Genomic DNA, 22,466 nt, shown 5'->3' on the forward strand with positions numbered 1-22,466 from the left:
TTGAAGTAAATATTTCAATATTTTTTATTTGAAAAGACAAATAACTGAAAATTGGAATGTATTTGGCAATACACTTGGAAGGTATTTGAAAATACTCAAATACACACCCATGTATTTAACCCAGGCATTTGAAAAATATTATTTGCAAATACTTAAATAATCGGTTATTAGTAGAATTTTTTTTTAAATACTTTAAAATACTTCAAATAGAAATAGTTGATTAGGGCCACATTATTTGAAAATACTCCATTACACAGTAAATAAGTATTTAAATAACACAATCACATACACAGAACCCAGGTCTGAAAAGCATATGTATCATAACATTACAATTATTCACAGAATTTAACCTGGCAGTCGACATGACATTCTTTTAATATTGTTGTGATTATATTACATGCTGTGGATATTTATCACCCAGACACACAGCAGGAGCCTTGGAGGATCCCATTCCAATTCCCCAAGCATAGCAAATCCACAGTAATTAGGAGGCGGGCGTATTATCACATTGCATTGGTGGCAGTGAGGTAGGTCCATTATATGATGAAGAATTTCAAACACAAATGTATTTTACATTGTACATACCATGTTTCAAGTCATCACAAAATATGAAAGAAGAGAGAACTCTGGTAGAATAACACAAATCAATTTCCATGATGGTGGAAAATGGACAGACCATAGAAAGTAGTTGAAGACTCAGCCATTGAGTTTGCTTAGTGGTTACAGACACCTATCCCTTTTCCAGTGAGACACCTGTTGACTAATCACTTGAGATCAGTGTATTAGGACATATCACTAATAAACAGATAGATTGATTTGACCATTATCCTACAGAAATTATGTAAATTATAACTGCTTTCCTGATTGGGAGGATTAAGAGGAAGAGATAGGATTGGATTGGTTAATGTGAGTGGGTTTAATCCAATAATCATAATCTCTTGATAACTGTAATTAAATGTAATTGACTATAATTGATAGTTTGATTAATCCTGTTCAGAAAACACACTTTCTTAGAGCTTATTCATGTACATGTTCAATGAAGCTATGCTGTGCATGGAATTATCAAAGTTTGCAAAAGAAACCACACGATATATACAGTGCCTTCGAAAGTATTCAGACCCTTTGACTTTTTTTCCATGTGTTGTTACGTTACAGCCTAATTCTAAAATGCATTAAATAGTTTTCTCCCCTCATCAATCTACACACAATACCCCATAATGACAAAGCAAAACAGGTTTTTAGACATTTTTGATAATTCTTTTTTTTTAGCAAATATCCCATTTACATAACTATTCAGACCGTTTACATCTGTATTTGGGGAGTTTCTCCCATTATTCCCTGCAGATCCTCTCAAGCTCTGTCAGGTTGGATGGGGAGCGTCACTGCACAGCTATGTTCAGGTCTCTCCAGAGATGTTTGATCGGGTTCAAGTCCGGGCTCTGGCTGGGCCACTCAAGGACATTCAGAGACTTGTCCCGGAGCCACTCCTGTGTTGTCTTGGCTGTGTGCTTAGGGTTGTTGTCCTGTTGGAAGGTGAATGTTTTCATCAAGGATCTCTCTGTACTTTGCTCTGTTCATCTTTGCCTCGATCCTGACTAGTCTCCCAGTCTCTGTCGCTGAAAAACATCCCCACAGAATGATGCTGCCACCACCATGCTTCACTTTAGGGATGGTGCCAGGTTTCCTCCAGACGTGACACTTGGCATTCAGGCCAAAGAGTTCAATCTTGGTTTCATCAGACCAGAGAATCTTGTTTCTCATGGTCTGAGAGTCTTTAGGAGCCTTTTGGCAAACTCCAAGCGGGCTGTCCTGTGCATTTTACTGAGGAGTGGCTTTCGTTTGGCCACTCTACCATAAAGTCCTGATTGGTGGAGTGCTGCGGAGATGGTTGTCCTTCTGGAAGGTTCTCCCATCTCTACAGAGGAACTCTCGAGCTCTGCCAGAGTGACCATCGGGTTCTTGGTCACCTTCCTGACCAAAGCACTCCCCCGATTGCTCAGTTTGGCTGTACGGCCAGCTCTATGAAAAATCTTGGTGATTTCAAACTTCTTCCATTTAAGAATGATGGAGGCCACTGTGTTCTTGGGGACCTTCAATGCTGCAGAAATGTTTTGGTACTCTTCCCCAGATCTGTGTTGTGACACAATTCTGTCTCGGAGCTCTACTGACAATTCCTTCAACCTCATTGCTTGGTTTTTGCTTTGTCATGCATTGTCAACTGTGGGACCTAATCGATATAAGTGTGTGCCTTTCCAAATCATGTCCAATCAATTGCATTTACGACAGGTGGACTCCAATCAAGTTGAAGAAACATCTCAAGGATGGTCAATGGAAACAGGATGCACCCGAGCTAACTTTCAAGTCTCATAGCAAAGGGTCTGAATACTTTGATAAATAAGGTATTTCAGTTTTTTAAAATATATATACATTTGCAAACATTTCTAAAAACCTATTTTCCCTTTGTTATTATGTGGTATTGTGTGTTGATTGCTGAGGATTTTAATTTATTTAATCCATTTTAGAATGCGGCTGTAATGTAACAAAAAGTGGAAAAAGTCAAGGAGTCTGAATACTTTCCAAAAGCACTATATATATACTGCATATATTATTATTTTCATTTTTTACAGCAATGATATTGCAGCATTTGCAGTTCAACATTTTTTACACAACATGTTTTACTCAACAAAACAGCAAACATTTTTGTCACATTGAGCTTCTGAAGATAAACACTCAAACATAGCACAGGAAATGGCATTATCAAAGTGATCTAATAAACAAATTCATATGGCATTTATCCTCTTACTGTCCTGCAATAGTGGTGTACAGGTTTTCATTAACAGTTGGAAACCTGGATCACTGGTTTGAGCACTGTATGGGGTAGTTGGACAGTAGAGGAAGCTAAGCAGCACACTGATCACCAACTACTTCTCCGATAGAGTTCAGTATGTCAAATCGGAGGGCCTGTTGTCCAGACCTCTGGCAGTCTCTATGGGGGTGACACGGGGTTCAATTCTCTGTATACATCAATGATGTCGCTCTCGCTGCTGATGATTCTTTGATCCACCTCTACGCAGACGACACCAACCTGTATACCTCTGGCCCTTCGTTGGACACTGTGTTAACTAACCTCCAGACGAGCTTCAATGCCATACAACTCTCCTTCCGTGGCCTACAACTGCTCTTAAATGCAAGTAAAACTAAATGCATGCTCTTCAACCGATCGCTGCCCGCACCTGCCCGCCCGTCCGGTATCACTACTCTGGACGGTTCTGACTTAGAATATGTGGACAACTACAAATACCTAGGTGTCTGGTTAGACTGTAAACTCTCCTTCCAGACTCACATTAAACATCTCCAATCCAAAATTAAATCTAGAATCGTCTTCCTATTTCGCAACAAAGCATCCTTCACTCATGCTGCCAAACATACCCTCGTAAAACTGAACATCCTACCGATCCTCGAATTCGACGATGTCATTTACAAAATAGCCTCCAACACTCTACTCAACAAATTGGATGCAGTCTATCACAGTGCCATCCGTTTTGTCACCAAAGCCCCATATACTACCCACCACTGCGACCTGTATGCTCTCGTTGGCTGGCCCTCGCTTCATACTCGTCGCCAAACCCACTGGCTCCAGGTCATCTACAAGTCTCTGCTAGGTAAAGCCCCGCCTTATCTCAGCTCACTGGTCACCATAGCAGCACCCACCCGTAGCACACGCTCCAGCAGGTATATCTCACTGGTCACCCCCAAAGCCAATTCTTCCTTTGGCCGCCTCTCCTTCCAGTTCTCTGCTGCCAATGACTGGAACGAACTGCAAAAATCTCTGAAGCTGGAGACTCTTACCTCCCTCACTAGCTTTAAGCACCAGCTGTCAGAGCAGCTCACAGGTCACTGCACTTGTACATAGCACATCTGTAAATAGCCCATCCAATCTACCTCATCCCCATACTGTATTTATTTATTTATCTTGCTCCTTTGCACCCCAGTATCTCAACTTGCACATTCATCCTCTGCACATCCTACCATTTCAGTGTTTAATTGCTATATTGTAATTACTTTGCCACCATGGCCTATTTATTACCTTAACTCTTATTCGACCTCATTTGCACATGCTGTATATAGATTTTCCTATTGTATTATTGATTGTAGGTTTGTTTATTCCATGTTTAACTCTGTGTTGTTGTATGTGTCGAACTGCTTTGCTTTATCTTGGCCAGGTCGCAGTTGCAAATGAGAACTTGTTCTCAACTAGCCTACCTGGTTAAATAAAGGTGAAATAAATAAATAAAAACACAGGGACATAGATTTCCTGTCATTTCCTGTTGGGTTTGCAGTTTGGACAGCATGCTTCGCAGACAGTACATATCTATGCAAACTGTGTAAAGTGAAACATGTATCAGATTGACACAACAAAACATGAAAAATGGAACATTGTGGATTTATTGTATTTTTTATTTATTTCACCTTTGATATCGGAATCTCTCAAGAGATTTGTTGACAACATGTCCGTATACATTCAATTCATGGGTGATCATCTCATCAGCAGTGATATGTGGCTTTGTGGGGAATGTATAGACAAGACAGCTTCAAACAAAGCATTTTCTGTTCAACACACATGCATGACCTTTTCATAATAGTTCACCTTGTAAAGCTTTGCACGGAACTTTTTTTGGTGCCACTCCCACCACTTACATGTCATCAGGTGACATCCTAAACCTACAGAGTGACCTCCTGGCTGTTGCCATGTCCGTTGATGACAGTAGGGGTGGTCTTCTTGATGGAGGTCATTCTTATGGCCGAGGTGTGCTGCAGGTAGCTAGTGTTGCGTTCGTGGTGGGGCTTCCTCTTGCAGTGCAGTGAGCTGTTGAAGTGCCTGCGGAAGCTCTCGCTCAGCAGGTAGAGGGCAAACGGGTTGACACAGGAGCTGGAGAAGCTTAGCACCCGGGCTAGCAGGGTGATGATGAGGTGCGACAGAGAGGAGTCGATCTGACGGTAGTTGAAGGAGCGGTACATGTACAAGACATGGTTGGGGAACCAGCAAAGAGCGAAGAGGCCCACGAAAACCAGAACAATTTTGGCCAGCCGTTTTCTCGTCTCCATCTTGGAAAAAGAAAGAAAATAAATATGTAGTGTTTGAAAATACATGATGATATTCAACATAAAACCCTGTCAATCTTCCAGAAGGATTACAGAGTACAAAATACAGAAGGCCTCCCTCCAGAAGGCATACAGAAGGCCTACAAAATACAATTTGTCCAAATCACTCTCTTCTGTATTTTGCACAGGCTACAAGTAGTATGGCTATTGTCCTTCAGTTTCAATAGAGTATCAAACACACAAGCAAGAGCCACCAGTACTCCCTTAGAGAGCTGACTGAAGTGCAATCTAAGGCCTTCCCACACCGTACATAGGATTTAGCATTTTACAATTCTTACATGTCACACTGCAATGTTACCAAATTAAAATCTTGATTGTACTACAGCATGCGCTTCAGTTTTGTATCCACATTCTGCGATTTGTTTGAGGCTACATCAGCCGACATACTGTAGGCTACCTACACTGCAGAGGTGTAGGCCTATTCGTTCTCTGCATGTGCTAGCACCAGCAGCGCAAGTGCCCATTATTATGTGCAGAAACATCAAAAGAAATGAAAGGCGCAGAATGTGGACTCGCAAAATGTTGGGCAGATATGGAAAGTATGGACTTTCTACAGAGGGAATTGGAAGTAATATACCATGTTTTATTAAAGTTATAGCCTATAGTTAGCATGCTAGATACTTGCTATTCAATATATGTGTTGTTTGTGCCATGGTAGGACACAGAGGTAGGTAATACTGAAAAGGCAGTTGCGTTCTCTCCACAGCTCCAGCAATCTGACTTTCATCACCTCCGTCCGCACCGTGTGTGTTGTTTGTTGTTCCTTCTCGCTTTGCGATCATTGTTTTGGTATCACATGCTGAGTGCTCATTGGCTATTGGCAGTAGTCCTTGCCCAATCGCGTCGTAGCACTGCACATACTGCAAGATGCACGATCAAAATATTTCAGGACATCCGACAGGGGTCTGGAGAACGGAACATGTATCATCTGTGAGTCCTTCACCCGCTCAAACTACGCGAGTCGCGATATAATGATCCTAGCCCAATTTCATAGAATTTTACTCCGATCGTGAACATTTTCGGGGATGGCAAAAACGTGGCGAATTCGTGTAGTGTATCCCGACATAAGGGAGTGTCATAGATATCTTTACTGTGAGAACCTTTCACCGTAAGCGGAAATGTGAAAGTAAAATGTCCAGTCCAATCAATACTTCATTCCACAGTAGAGTGGCTGGCAAATAGTACTGATGGCAGGACTATTGCTTCTGAGTACTGCTAAGATTGTTTGAAAATAGTTTCAAGTCTACCTATTTGAACTTATCAGTGAGGTGAGCAGGAGATGGCGCTCTGAAAATCAACCCTGTGTAAGTTTAATAGCCTGGGTAAATGTCATGATTTAGCTCGCCAGTCATTGGCAGCCAGCTATCAAGTCAAGTCAAGTGATCCTGGCACTCTTCCCAAGATCCTTTTAGGTTTTTCAACAGAAGAAAACGGCACGATCATTTGACTTTATTTTGTTCATGACAGTATCTTGTATTGAAGTGGACTTCAAATTATTCAGAAGAGTATTAAAAGGTAAGTCAATAGCAAGCTGTTATATCTGGTAAGATAGTAAAGCTAACCATTGATAGGGATATCAAATTGATTAATTTTGTTTGATTTGGCACAGTATCAACAATCATTCATAGGTAAACTTAACATTTTCTGCATTGTCACATCACAGTTAGTTATTCATTGTTGTATTCGCTGGTCTCTGCAAGAAGTGTGGGGTATTAATTATAAATGAGATGCTCATGTTACATGAAGTAAAGATTTGAAAAGCAGAGGAGTAAACTAAGATTTCATAAGCTCTACATTTTTGTCTAAGTTGATGAGAACGTGGTGAACATTTCAATTGTTTTTAAGTGGTGAACATTTCAATTGTTTTTAAATGGATACTTCGGGATTTTGGCAATGAAGCCCTTTATCTGCATCCCCAGAGTCAGATGAACTGGTCTACCATGTTTATGTCTCTGGGTGCAGTTTGAAGGAAGTTGCTAACTTGCGTTAGCGCAATTCCTAACAAGCGTTAGCACAATGACTGGCCAGCTGCCATAGGCATCCCATCACAAAACTACCTCTAACTTACTGTACGCAGAGACATACTGTAGAAATGGTATCCACAAGTTCATCTGACTCTGGGAAGTAGATAAAGGGCTTCATTGAAATAGAATGTAATTGATGCGGTTAGTAAAACAGCTGTAGCATTGGATCAGTAGAAACTATTTTAATAACAGAGAAGTAGACGGAGATGTCATGCCCTCAGACCGACTGTTAGTTATCATAACAGCATAACACAGCCCCTGGCAAAGGGAGATGGTTGGACTGTATCTTTTAATTAATACATATCATGTCTGAAATCATATTCACTAGGAGTGTCTGCCTGGATAGCATTATTGTTCATATTAAATTGTAAATCTATGTAAAAAATTGGAGGGACCCATCTCTATTCCAGAGTAAATCAAAAGATTAGATGATATCTAGAAGCCCTATTTCTAATGCCTTTACTGAAAATGGACTGTACAGTAGTTAAGACCACTGTTACTATAACTATTCATAAAGTCATGCCTGTTAGATGTGATAGTGATTCAATACATATTTTGTAATGTCTTAAAAACTTACCAGAATCATGTTTAGTCTGCATATTCTCTCTCTCATCTTCTCTCTCTCTCTCTCTCTCTCACACACACACACACACACACACACACACACACACACACAAACACACACTCTCTAGCCTGTCTTTCATCAGGCTTCTGCAGCTTGTCATATAATTAATGTTAAATACATTTCTACTTTTCAATAGGGACTGATGCTATCAGAGTTTTCTTCTTAATGAAACTTGAGCCTCTACAGCCCAATCTCCATAGGGCATGTCTAATAGAACACAACCACAATGCACCACGTCAATAGTCTGTGTTGTCCTTCTAATCCAAAGGTACACCCAGATTATTAACTCATTTAATTTGATTTCAAATACAAAAAAAACATAAACAAATCTAGAGACAATAACATTGATTAGTTGGGATTACTGTGAGGCAGAGACAGTGGAAGCTTAAGTGCAATGATTCGGTCATCCTCCAGGCTTCTTGTATTTTTATGTGTCGCACCCAGTGAATCTAGTATAAATCTGTATCTGCTCTAAAAGATAGTGGGACCCAGCCCTCTTGTTGTCTAACATTATAAATGAGTGGACGGTTAGGGCTCCCTCAACTGGAGGACCTACTGACTGTAAATAAGACAACACACGGAGGCCTTCCAGCACCACTCATCACTAGTGTTTACTATGTATTGATCATTGTTGATGACAACCTCACATTGGTCAGTGTCAACAAGCTCCTGAGGCTACTTGAATATATTATGACTTGGGTTCAGGTCCAGGTCTGAGTCAGGATGTCAGTGATTGGAAGCTGGGTTTTGGTTTTGGACTGCATCTGTTTACTCATTGTTACGGCAGATTTCCTCCTCTTCGTCTGAAGAGGAGGTGTAGGGATCGGACCAAGACGCACAGTGGAAAGTGTTCATATTTTAATGAAAGTAGACTGAACACTTCAAGATACAAAAACAACAAACGTGACCAAACCAAAAACAGTCCCGTGTGGCACGAACACTGACACGAAATACAATCACCCACAAAAACCCAACACCAAACAGGTTACCTTAATATGGTTCTCAATCAGGGACAACGATTGACAGCTGCCTCTGATTGAGAACCATATCAGGTCAAACACAGAAATAGACAAACCAGACACAAAACATAGAATGCCCACCCAACTCACGTCCTGACCCACTAAAACAAACAATTAACACAATAACTAGGGTCAGAACGTGACACTCATGCTCTGGGTGGGTCCTGATCTGGATTCAAGCCCATTTGTTTGATGATTCATTGGACGTTCTTAATGGCAAAGAAGCATCTGATTTACTATGCTTTGGTCAATGGACTCTCAATTAAATGTAGTCGACCAGATCATTGCTTACATTTATGATTTACCTCACCCTTTCTCTGACCTGTCATTTATTACCCCTGTAGACAGTAAAAATCAAGCATCCATGCAACAATCAGTGATACATCTTGACAATGTCCTGTACTTGCCCTTTTCAAACTTTAAATATTTACTTGGTGTATTAGGCTACATATGGAAATATCTGCATTAAAACCTAGATAGAGCCTCCTTCCATGAAAACTCTGGAACCCTTGTTACAGGTTATGTCAAAAATAGTGAGAAAACGTGTGATGCAGTTCAGTTTCTTTGACTTCAAACGTGTACTCTCACTTAACATGCACTCTAGCAGCCAAAGACATCCAGTAAGTTACCTGATGTTCTTAATATGCCGTCCAGCATTCCAAATAACCACAACTGCAACAGCCAAACCTCATTTGTAAAATGTTTGAGATACAGGCAGCAACATGTTGCTGTTGTTGTTACCTACCTGTCTCTTCGTGTGCTCACTGATCTCCCCAGGCATGTCGTGAGCACTCTTGACCAGAGTCCTGGCGATGTGGAAGTAGTACACAGAGATGATCCCCAGGGGAATCAGGAAGTACACCAGGAATATGAGGATGGAGTGGATCTTGGGATGCATGTCGTTGGAAAGGGGATAGGGCACGCAGGCGGTGAAGGTCACGTTCTTGTCCTGGATGTGCACTACCTGGGAGAAGATGGCCTCGGGCACCGCCAAGAGGACGGAGATCACCCAGATGGACACGGCTTTCAGACATGTCCAGAACACAGCACTGGATGTCTGGATGTCCATAGGATTCACAATGGCTTTGTACCTGGAAACACAACAAAACCATAGAAAAATATTAGTGCTCCTTCATCTTGATCCTTTGAAATTACATTAAAAGCAGTCTTTTTCATGCAATTAAATGTCCAGCTGTCCTTACTGCTCTAATTTCCTCGTGTAAATTGAAATATCATTTACATTTACATTTTAATCATTTAGCAGACGCTCATTTCCAGAGCGACTTGCTATTGTGATTATATTTAATCAATATAATTAACTTTCTTCCTCTTTGCAAAATTAAGAGGCTTTGACAAAGACATGGCATCTCTGAGTCCATTGGCACAGAATAGTAGCTTCATAGATTGTTGGTGATATTGTAAACATGTAGGAGACTTATGAAGTGCATTATGATTGCACTAGCTAATTAATTACTGTCCTGACTACAACAAACCCACATTAATTACAATAATTGCCCCTGAATGAAATTATAATTATTCAACTGAAATAGCAATGTGTTCCTGCACTGCTCCCAAAGTGCATCTAAATGTTGAAACCAAAATGTTTACAAGCTGATCAATACAACTCATTTGAAGGTTAGACTTTGGACTTATCTCCTGTGTAAATCAACACTCAGTGCTATGTGCACAGAATAATCCATTCCTGCTAAGTCATATAATGGGAAGAAATATATTAAATTAGGTTGCAACAGAGGAAGTGTGCTCCACAGGGCATGAAGGTGTTTTTTATGCTTCAATGATGGAAGATTTTTCACCTTCTGACAGTTTTCTAAATGATATTTCTGCTGATAAATGTCTGGTTTGGAGGAGAATCTCCATTGGAAGCCCTTGATTGTGCTGTTACACCAGCCTCAGCTGCCCTCTGCCCCTGTATAAATCTCCCATAGTCAAAGACCATGCTGCCTCAGGCAAGAACAGACAAGCGCAGAAAAACTGACAGTCTTTGATATCTCACCAGATAAAACAAGGCTGGGCTTGTGCATTTATTGTAGTAAACCGCTGTAATCCCACTTCTTTGTGTTTTTATGCTTGAGAGCAAGCGCCCAAAGGAGTGCTAACAAGATTACATTATTTAAAGCCATCACATAGGGTAAGCATATAAATGGTGTATTTTCATTGCTGACATTACATGCTCAAATGGACTAGGCAGACCATAGAGAGAACAGCTGTAGACTGGAATCTCACCATATGGCTGTCCTAATAGCTCCTAGTGACAGGGATGACCAATGGTCATGGTCATTTCCGGTGAAGAGTGACACAGCCAAACATTTCCTCCAACTGATATCGCTCTGGGCTTACGGTCAGTGACATAGAAAGGCTAATTACAAAGCCCTGCACCATCTTCCGACCCCTATCATGGCCTGCACAATGGGGTATTATTTTTTATCAGAAAATCACATGGGCTTTAATTTGATAATAATAATTTTTTTAAATGTACTAAATCAATATTTGGCAGCCCAGGAATTTTCATTACATCAGTGAACTTTTAGCCGAGGAAGGAGCTCTTAATACCAGAAGACAAGCTATTTGTGGGGGTATAGAATGGTCACTTGAGAAGGTCAATGTCTCCAAGCACCAGTGGTCTTGGTGAGGGTATGTGGAGGAGAGGAAAGGAAAGTGGGGGCTGGGTCAAATTAAGGTCCCAAACAAAGATGCGGGCATGCTTGCCCTTTTAACCACGCAGACAGTAAATGATGCTCTGTGCAGATACTTCTGAATGTGACGCCTCCTGAATGTCTCATGTATCAATCTATTCCAATCTCAGCATTCATGCTGCTCCTTCCAGGGAAGATAAATGGCCATTTAACCACGTGTCTCACCTGAATAAAACAATATTACACAAACTGGGCTTATTGAAGTTAGTACAACCAGCAGGTGTACACTATTTGATCCCTTTAAAATAATTCTGGGGATACACTTGGTCTGTCAATCAAAAAATGAACAGATTTGTCAGTGACAATTGCCCAGCATTCAATTATGATAACACTTGGGGATGTAGTTTAGGGATCACACACTTGTCATTAAAAATAATCAGAGTCATAACAACTGATTAATCATTAATAATTACATACAGTGCCTTCGGAAAGTATTCAGACCCCTTGACTTTTTCCACATTTTGTTACGTTACAGCCTTATTCTAAAATAGATTTTTCCTCATCAGTCTACACACAATACCCCATAATGACAAAGCAAAAACAGGTTTAGAAATGTTTGTTAATTAATTAAATAAAAAACGAAAATATCACATTTACATAAGTATTCAGACCCTTTACTCTGTACTTTGTTGAAGCACCTTTGGCAATGATTACAGCATTTAGTCTTCTTGGGTATGACACTACAAGCGTGGCACACCTGTATTTGGGGAGTTTCTCCCATTCTTCTCTGCAGATCCTCTCAAGCTCTGTCAGGTTGGATGGGGAGCGTTGCTACACAGCTATTTTCAGGTCGCTCCAGAGATGTCCGATTGGTTTCAAGTCCAGGCTCTAGCTGGGCCCCTCAAGGACATTTAGACTTGTCCCGAATCCTGCGTTGTCTTGGATGTGTTCTTAGAGTCATTGACTTATTGGAAGGTGAACCTTCGACCCAGTCTGAGGTCCTGAGCAGACTAGAGCAGGTTTTCATCAAGGATCTCACTGTACTTTGCTCCATTCATCTTTCCCTCGATCCTGACTAGTTTCCCAGTCCCTGCCGCTGAAAAACATCCCCACAGCATGATGCTGCCACTACCATGCTTCACCATAGGGATGGTGCCAGGTTTCCTCCAGATGTGACGTTTGGCATTCAGACCAAAGAGTTCAATCTTGGTTTCATCAGACCAGAGAATATTGTTTCTCATGGTCAGAGTATTTAGGTGCCTTTTGGCAAACTTCAAGTGGGCTACAATGTGCCTTTTACTGAGGAGTGGCTTCTGTCTGGCCACTCAACCATAAAGGCCTGATTGGTGGAGTGCTGCAGAGATGGTTGTCTTTCTGGAAGGTTTCCCATCTCCGCAGAGGAACTCTAGAGCTCTGTCAGAGTGACCATCGGGTTCTTGGTCACCTCCCTGACCAATGCCCTTCTCCCCCGATCGCTCAGTTTGGCCAAGCGGCCAGCTCCAGGAAGAGTCTTGGTGGTTCCAAACTTCTTCCATTTAAGAATGATGGGGGCCACTGTGTTTTTGGGGACCTTAAATGCTGCAGACATGTGCCTCGACACAATCCTGTCTCTGAGCTCTACTGACAATTCCTTCGACCTCCTGGCTTGGTTTTTGCTGGCATGCACTATTAACTGTGGGACCTTATTTGTATAGACAGGTGTGTGTCTTTCCAAATCATGTTCAATCAATTGCATTTACGACAGGTGGACTCCAATCAAGTTGTAAAAACATATCAAGGATGATCAATGTAAAAAGAATGCACCTGAGCTTAATTTCGAGTCTAATAGCAAAAGGTCAGAATACCCATGTAAATAAGGTATTTATTTGTATACATTTGCAAATATATCTAAACTGTCTTCGATTTGTCATTATGGGGTACTGTGTGTAGATTGCTGAGGGAAAAAATATTTGATCCATTTTCGAATAAGGCTGTAACGTAACAAAATGTGGGAAAAGGGGTCTGAATACATTCCCGAAGGCACTGTATGTTAATTGTTCTATTACGTTAGCATGCAATTGCCATACCATTTACAATGACGTAAGTTAGGTACAGTATAAATAACAATATTGGCATTAAGGATATTTCACATTATCCTACTCTTCATCTTACCTGTCCGCGCTTAGTGCAGTGAGAGTGAACACCGAGACCCCGACTGAAGTGAGTTGAATGACCGGAATTAGTTTGCAAGCCACAACACCGAAGATCCACTCCTCATAGAAGTATCTGAACGCATCCACTGGAACACAAGTGACCAAAAGCAAAAGATCCCCAGCTGCCAAACTCGAAATAAATATGTTGGGGACGCTCCTCATTGCACTGTTGGTGATAAAAATCTTAACCAATGTAATGTTCCCCAACAACCCAATCGTTATGATCAGAATATACACAGTTGGTATGACACATCTTATGATAAAATCAATAGTTTCTCTTTCAGCAGGTATCCAATCGTCAGTAAAGTTATAAAAGACAGAATGTCCAGTAAATGATACGTTATCTAAAATATTATCCATTGCTTCTCAGGGATTTGTACAATAATCACCTTGATAAAATGGCACTGAAGATGACCGTTTTCCAAAGCAAGTCTGTGGCGCGGTAGCTGCCCCTCCAAGAAAGTGCTGAAATGTCAGTGTTGCGCGACTCGAGCCACAATGACTGAAGCGCAAAAGGAGGCACTTTTTCAACACGCATAGCGTAGCCTACAGCAACGATGACGGAAAAAGAAGTCACACCAGTTTTGCGTGTGATGTGTAGCATTGTCAATGCTACTCACATACTGTTTCATAGAGGTAAGTTTATCGAATATAAACGGAATAACTTATAGGCTATGCTAGGCTACTGAATTAGCACCAAATACAATTGTCACGTTTAGGATGAGAACTGTGCTTGGAAAGATGTGTGAATTAGGATGAGGTTTTCTTTGGGTCTACTAAGGAAAATCCAATAAGTAATTTTTCGAAACTGAACCCACTCATTGTTGATCTCACTCATTGTTGATCTCCTGTGCAGGTGTTTCATTATCAGCCCGCCGCATCTGTAAGAGCTGTATGGTGTCCTTCTTTGGGGAGAGTGAAGGGTTGTAGAAATGCCACAAATACGGAAAGCAGTGAGGGTGGTAAAGTTAGGGGACAGACTCAGAGGTAATTCGAGGGGCGAGTGAAGTAGCCTAAATCAGAACATAAACGAACGTTTCGCTGGCTTATTCCCCATACAGGAGTTAAAAGAAAGCCATTGAAGGCTGCTAAATGTTAATACCTCTGGACATGACTGATGTTAGGAACAATATAAATAGGCGAATAAATGAGTTAATAAGAGAGTTGGTCACATCTATCAAAGCGCAACTGAAAACGTAATACACATCTTATCGGATATAAAAACGGCCTATGTGGCATCGATATTAGTCAGAAACATTTATTCTAGTGTCAAAATTGACTGTGTAACTAGGATAATTTTGGTCGTAAAGTCAGTCTCGTCCAAAACAGAGTTTTGTCATGATTTATGCCTACTTTAGGGTTGGGTTTACATGTCGACAATGCTCACAGTGGCTACAGCTGCGGTGATTGCGGTCTATCCAATCCTACCACAGAACAGACAGAAGGCCTTTTCACGCGGCGTTGTTCTTAGCCTCAAGTTAAGACTGGCCCTGGCCTAGTTTATCCTGTGTTCACACAGGCATTTGTTGACCCTGGGCTAAGCTTTAGCCCTGGGCTAAGAATGCACACTTTTGTATTCCAAAGCCCTGCTAATGGACAAACACATGCAGCCAACATTCTATCTCTCACACATGACCAACTTAAAACAATAACACATTTATTAACACATTATTTCCTCTTGCTTCTAGGTTAGGTTAGCATTTTATTTCCAACAGTGATGGTTTGTATAAACCTTGGTGTCTGCCAGTCTGTCCTCGGAAACAAAGTTTAACTTTTGAAATGCCATCTCGCCCCTATACAGTGAATGCTGTGCAGGGACGAAACATCAACTTTTCTGATCCAGGCGATATCATGCAACAATATTATTATAATGGATAGCTATATCCAATTAAATGTCAAGAAAAACTATAAAAACAGATGAAAATTGAGCGTTTGCTGCCCTTCCAGCTGTAGAGTTTGTGGCTTCAGTTGAATAACTAAAGGTGCGTTCGTAAATTCACTCTGGCTATCTACCCCTGATGATAGAGCACTCTCCTCTGACTATGCCAGAGCGCAGAATAACTGATGGATTTATGAACGCTCAACACCGGTTGAATATGGCTGGTGTCAGTAAACGTCGGCAAAGAAGCATAATTCAATTGTTGCCAGCAGCACAGTTACAGTCACCAACGCTCTGGATAGCATGAAAACAGCCTAACCAGCTCTGCTAGGGCAAGTAAAATGGTCAGAGTGAGGTGTTCTCTCATTGTGTCTGGAAGTAGCTAGCAAGCTAGACAAAGTTAGCCAGTTAGCTTGGGTGCTTGACTGCCATTGTGAGGTCAGAACGGTTGGATCAACCTCCTTGGCCAGTGTCCAGTGTGCGCTCCTAGAGCGAAACGCTGCCCATTTAGTAAATTCAGAATCTGACAAGCTCTGAATTTACCAACGTCCAGTGCGCACTCTGGCACTCCAGAGTGAATTTACGAACGCACCCTTAGTGAGAACGTTAGCCAGCCTGCATAGCAACCGTTATTTTTCCATAGCAACCAATGTTTTGCATGGATGAAAGTATTTTTTTGTCAGAGGTTTTTGTCCTCAAATGTAAGTGTAGCGGGTTTTATATATACCTCAGGAGAACCAAGAATTGAAGAGCGTCACCACGGCGTTTTTTTTGGGCTTTTATGTTGATCTGCAATAGTATTGTGAAAAGACAGGACAGGAACACATCAGTCTCCAATGCACCATCTGACAAGTTGTTCTTTCTCTCTCAGAATTTTCTCGGACTCACACAAATCACATTCATACATAAAGCCATAATGTATAGAATAAAATAATAACCAGTCCTTAATACCACCAATGTATAATCTTAATTCTTAGACAATAGAACCATACCTGCAATAGTATTGTGAAAAGACATGACAGGAACACATCCGTCTCCAATGCGCCATCTGACAAGTTGTTCTATACAAGACCATGAACAAAGGTAAAATACATATCCTGTCTCACATCCCCAATACATTGCTAGCTGCTTTCAGTGTTGACAGTACCAAAATACAACAACTCATGTACAAAAACAAGTTACAATGTGAAATTGCCTCTATCCCGTTCAGACCTTAGAGGGCCAAAACTACATCTCCCATAATGCAACGCCAGCACCAGTCGGAAGCTCAGCTAACCGTCTGCATCACAGAAAGGCATGCTAGCTAGCAACAGCAGCACGTTTAGCACTCTGTAAACTATATTAATAACAATAAAACTCTGAAAGTTACATGTTTCAATAGTCTCACACTCCCTTATAACAATATCTACAGCATTAACCTTGGGATGTTCTATTTATTTGACGTTATGGACTTCTACAAAGGAGTAATCTGCAACACGTTCCTTTCTCTCTGTGTTTTCTCGGACTGAGAACGGGAGCTACGGGTAGTACCAGGGTGTTAGTAGGTGACGCAAGCACCCATTTGAAATAAAATACATTTAATGAAACAAAACCCGAAGGTGGTAACACCATTCAGCTACTGTAGCTGCCTACCTAACATCAACAGGCAGCACCAGTAGCGCAACAATTAAAAATAGACACCAAAAGTAAAGTTCCTGGCGATCATAGCGATCTGACTCCCCCTTTCTGTCTGAACTTGGAATATTCCTGTTCACGGGCTTGGGCGACTGACCCTCAACCTGGTTGTTCTGTTCGGCGTTGTGTACTATTCTAATAATTGAAGTTTGATTGAATAACCTTTTTAACTCTTCTACACACACCCCTTCTTAATTTCAGCAAACTGTAAGTTGATAGGGCTTGAATCAGGGCAGCTAGATGCTCTCTTTTGTCCGGCTCAGCAATCACTTGACTCATTGACTCTAAAAGTCTTCTGACAGGCTTCACAACTCTTCCAGTTCGAGTTCTCAAGGTGCCTTTACTGGGTCTCAGGACTGTATCAGTGAACTCAGACGTCTGGCTGTTTCTGAGCTCTGCCTCTCTCTTGTTACTCATTCTCTTCTTAGTAGATCTTATGCATCCAGAGCCGCTGACTGATGAACTTCTACTGCTGATGCCATCTAGACTGCTCACTGACGTTGCTTTTCTACTTTTGTCATCTTCAGAAGGATCACTTGAATCATCATCAGGCATCCTTGAGGAGTTTCCTGTGCTTGAGTTAGCTGCTTGTCCGGAGATCATGTCCTTCCCTGGGCTTTGAGGATCAGCCTCTCTCATGTTTACTCCATCTTCCAGTCCTGAAGATTTTTGAGCTTCAGCTTCCGTGGGCCCCTCAGGGTTCTGGCCCACGAGAATCCAGACAGCAGTCCTTAGACTCTCTGGATCCTCATCGAATACCGGTCTTTCGTCACCGCTGTCTGCGTTTATGTCCTCTTCTGAAGCAGTAGAGGCTACTGTGGACATCTCGTCTGTCTGTCCCACCGGCAGGAAGTTCACTGGCAGTATGAAGTTTCGATGAACTACCTTACTCTTCTTGGTAGTCGGATCTTTGACTCTGTAGATGTGCACAGACGGGTCTGTCCAAGTGATCACATAGACCGTTGAATCCCACAATTCGGCAAGTTTACCTTTTCCTTTTTCCTTTCGGTTTGCCAAGAGAACTCGGTCTCCAATCTCCAGGGCAGTGCCTTTCACTCTCTTGTTATACTGCCTTGCTTGCTTTTTCTGAGCTTCAGTGGTGTTGGCCTGAGCGATCCTGACAGCCTCTCACAGGTCCTTTTGGAACGCATCTTCGTTTTTCAAGGTACTTCCAAACATGATGTCCACTGGCAGCCGTGGGATTCGTCCGATCATCAGGAAGAATGGTGTGAATCCTGTCGTTTCGTGTGTGGTACAGTTGTACGAGAAGGTGAGTGTCTGTATCATCATGGGCCATCTTTCTTTTGCTCTCGCTGGCAACAATCGGATCATATTACCGAGCGTGCGGTTGAATCTTTCCGTCTGACCGTTGCCCATAGGATGATATGGAGTGGTATGGGACTTTTTGACTCCAGACTCTTGTAGCAATTCTGAGATTAAGTGACTCTCAATGTTTGTTCCTTTGTCAGAGTGTATCCGCTGGGGAAACCCATAGACACAGAAGAACTGGTTTCATAACTTCTGGGCAACCACCTTTGCTGTCTGGTTCGGGCAAGGAAACGCATGTGCCAGCTTCGTAAAATGGTCTGTGATGACGAGTACATCAACGCTCTCTCCATCCCTTCCTTCTGCTGACCAGAAGTCTATGCACACCAGTTCTAACGCTGTGCTGGTCTGTATAGATTCCAAAGGTGCCCTAGCCTCTGGCTACATTGTCTTGCCAACCACACAGCGCTTACAGTAGGAGACATACTTCTTTACTTCCTCTTCCATTCCAGTCCAGAAGAACCTTTGATGTACCAAATGGAGTGTTCTAGTCTGGCCTTGGTGGCCGGCTTCGTCATGGGTTACCCTCAGAACGATGGCTTTAAGGGAGTCTGACACCACCAGCTGGTACCTCTTCTTGACAACTCTGTCCTTAGATCTTCGGTAGAGGATCTCGTCCTTGATTTCCAGTTTATCCCAATGCTTCAGCATTCTCAACACTTGGGCAGTCTCATGAGCCCTCTCTCTCCGCGAAGGTCTCCTCCTCCTCTCAACAAAGTACTCTCGGGCCAGCACCTGATCCGCCTTCTGTTTTCTTCGTATCACATCAGAAGAAAGGACTGGAAGAGTAGCCGCTCCCCCTTCATGCTGAAGGATGCTGGCAGAATACTGGGCTAATTGGAAGTTGCGCACTGGCACACTCGCAGCCCACTCCAGACAGGATTCCAAAACTGCTTTCACTCCTTCAGAAGAGACTTGAGCCAGGATCTCAGCACCTTGGATATTGACTGACAGTTTGAATGCGTCCTGGATGGACTCTGAAGTCACATCCTCTGGGAACTCACTCGCCTTCCTAGCTCCAACGAACGGCTGTCGACTAAGCAGGTCTGCTGGGACATTCTGAGGCCTGGGGATGTACTTCAAGTCAAAGTCAAAGGGGGCCAGTTTAGAGACCCACCGTTGCTCACATGCGTCTAGCTTTGGTTTCGTCATTATATATGTCAGGGGGTTGTTATCTCTTAGGACTGTGAATCTATTCCCCTTCAGCCAATGAGTGAACTTGTCACACACAGCCCACATAAGAGCGAAGAACTCTAATCTGTGTGCTGGGTAACGGGACTGGGACCTTGACAGAGTCTTGCTTGCAAAGGCTACTGGTCTGGGCCTACTCTCACCCTCAAATGCCTGGCTAAGTACTGCACCTAAGCCACCCATTGATGCATCTGTTGGTAGGAGAAACGGTCTGCTAAAGTCTGGGTGAGCCAGCACAGCTGTTTGGGGGACTGCAACCTTTAGCTTCTCCAGCGCCTCCTCACATTCAGTCCAGTCTTCAGGTTTCAGATGTTTTAGGGCCCCGCCGTGAGGTTTTTCTCCTTTCCGCTTACTTTTCTGTCCTGCAGTCAGACGAAACAGTGGTTTGGCTAAACCTGAGAAACTCACAATGAAGTGGGAATAATAGTTTGCCATACCAAGAAATGATCTGACTTTGGTGGGTGAATGCGTTTTCCCATAATTTTCCATCAGGTCAGCTGCTGTGATGTCATTGATTGCAGACATGATTGCCGTGACGATATGGCTAAAAACTTGACAGATTTTCTGAGTAAATGTTTTTTTTCTCACTAGCTTCAGGTTGTGTTCCTTAAGGCGGGAGAACACCATTTCAAGACGGTCCAGGGCTTCTTGCTCACTCTTCCCGAAAACCAGGAGATCATCCAAGTAGCACAGGAGGGACAAGTAGTTCTGGTCGCCGAAGAGGTCATCATTCTGGCGAATGTTGCTGGGCTGTTACATAACCCCTGAGCCATTCTGTTATACTCAAATAAACCTGTGGGTGTTGTGCACACTGTGTACTTGCGGTCATCTTCATGTATGGTGATGTTGTAGAACCCTAAAGTCAAATCCATAGTACTGAAGAAGCAGTTCCCTCCCATAGCAGCGAGAGCATCGGCTTGATGGGGCAATGGGTATGCATCTTTCTCTGTCCTCTGGTTCAACCATCTGAAATCAGTGCAAATTCTCAACTCTCCTGACGGCTTCCAAACCAGGACAAGGGGGAGGCCCACTCACTACTGGACTTTAGGATGATGCCCCGCTCCTCCATTCCCTCCGTCTGCCTCAGTTTCTGGTAGTTGGATGGAGAGACCCTCCTGTACGGCAGCCTGAAAGGCTTTTCATCTTTGAGTCGGATACGGTGGATGATGTTCTTCGCTTCTCCACAGTTAAGTCGTTCCCTGGAGAAGATGCCTTCATACTGAGCAATAAGGCCCACTAGTTTTCCTTTCCACATGTCAGACACTTCACAGGACCCTGTCAACTTCTGTTAAGCCCAACTCTTCCAACTTTTGTAGATACTCCTTTGCCCTTTTCCCACTAACTGAACATTCTTCCCCAGCTTGGGTGACATTCTAAAGAGCAGACTGGACCTTACTGGGTTGGCATAGAGCTCAAGATCTTCTAGGGCTAGGCATGGGTGCACATCAGCCAACTTGGTGTTACGGCGGAGAACAATAGGGTGGTCCAACATGTTGATCACTTTCATGGGGACCCACTTGTCACCTCTCAAACGACATACAGTGCGTCCTACTAGGACATTTCTTGGTGCAGATCGTGCTATAGTGGCCTCTTTGACTACAGTACTACCAACTGATAGCGGCACCTTTTCTTTCAGTTTTCTCCAGACCAAATGTTCATGTTGAGGCATGAGAGTCACACTCTGCTTGAGCATTACAGTTCCCACTTTTTCTGGTATTTTGTCACCGTGCCAGCGGTTCACGTTGGCTAGCATGCTGAGTAAAAGTCCATGTGGATGTCCTTTGGCAGGTTTGGAGAGGCTGTCCCAATACCATTTTGTTTTCTTAACCTGTTGCATTATGTGTTGTATGGCGTTCTATCCAACTATCATGTCGTCTGTCTGTCCAGGTACAACTAAAACAGAAAGATCAATGTTCAAGTCATATTCATACTCTGTGGGTTGCCCCCACAGCCTACAAGAACTACTTAAGTTGGCTTTCTAGACTCTGGTTTTATCACATTACATCTCAGAAGTGTGTCTTCAGCTGACTCACTTAACGTGCAGGTCATAGACCCACTATCTATCAGAGCTTGAAGTTCTACAATTTCTTGCACCATTACTGGAACATAGAAAAGACTGTCATTACTCTCTATTTTTGGACAAATCGCCTCTGTTTTCATTGTGTTTCCAGTCCTTATATCTGTGGTTTTCTGTGGGGGTGTAACATGTTCACCCACACTGCCCCCCTCTTGGCGTGAGCATGTTAGTTTAAAGCAGGCCCAGGAGGAGCCTCGTAGTTGCCTCTCCAACTTTTCTTGCTGGACATTCAAAGCCTCTGTGGCCTGTTCTGTGACATTTGAAGCATAAACCCTCAAGCGTCGGGGGTCATCACAACTTCTACCTTGGCAGTACTTTGTGCCCTGTGTCTGGCTGACTGTTTGTCTCTGTGATTTGCTGTCAATCATTGCCTGCAAAACTCCAACGGTCCAATTTTCAATAGGCCTGCACCTAAGAAGGGCATATAGTGCTGGATCAGGGCAGTGCTTAACAAACATCATGGCCACCTCATGACCTGGATCATCCACTCTTTTTCCCTGTCTTTGCAAGCACTCATTGGCAAGGTCAATTGCTTTGTTCAGTCTAACCCAATAATCCAAGCAGCTCTCTGACTGTCTTCGTAAGGTTTCATAGAAGTATCCTAATGGAATTGTGGATGAGATTGCTTCTCCAAAGTGCTGC

General features: G+C 42.6%; 2 protein-coding genes across 9 annotated transcripts in view; one reads left to right on the plus strand and one right to left on the minus strand.

Moving 5' to 3' along the window:
• LOC129825119 (neuromedin-B receptor-like) lies at window positions 1-14,601 on the minus strand. Of its 4 annotated transcripts, XM_055884909.1 has the most exons (4): window positions 14,067-14,488; window positions 13,637-13,843; window positions 9,577-9,922; window positions 1-5,106 (listed from the first exon to the last, which is right to left on the minus strand). In XM_055884909.1, exons 1-4 carry the CDS (start codon window positions 14,279-14,281, stop codon window positions 4,723-4,725), a joined length of 1,152 nt encoding a protein of 383 aa, XP_055740884.1. In that variant the 5' UTR covers window positions 14,282-14,488; the 3' UTR covers window positions 1-4,722. The 4 variants fall into 4 exon arrangements, with proteins under 4 accessions (XP_055740884.1, XP_055740887.1, XP_055740886.1 ...); XM_055884912.1 differs by lacking the exons at window positions 13,637-13,843; window positions 14,067-14,488 and adding an exon at window positions 14,496-14,601; XM_055884911.1 differs by lacking the exon at window positions 13,637-13,843 and having other exon boundaries at window positions 14,067-14,487.
• Window positions 14,126-22,466, plus strand: part of gje1a (gap junction protein epsilon 1a) — a 15,146-nt gene continuing 6,805 nt past the window's right edge. The window contains exon 1 of one of the 5 annotated variants that reach the window (XM_055884919.1): window positions 14,126-14,313. In XM_055884919.1, the coding sequence (XP_055740894.1) occupies window positions 14,235-14,313 (79 nt within the window). In that variant the 5' untranslated portion in view covers window positions 14,126-14,234. The remainder of the gene's footprint in view (window positions 14,314-22,466) is intronic. The other 4 variants (XM_055884914.1, XM_055884913.1, XM_055884917.1 and 1 more) reach the window with 4 other exon arrangements.

The sequence above is a fragment of the Salvelinus fontinalis genome, chromosome 27 (genome assembly GCF_029448725.1).
Source record: "Salvelinus fontinalis isolate EN_2023a chromosome 27, ASM2944872v1, whole genome shotgun sequence".
Taxonomy (NCBI): Eukaryota; Metazoa; Chordata; class Actinopteri; order Salmoniformes; family Salmonidae; genus Salvelinus; species Salvelinus fontinalis.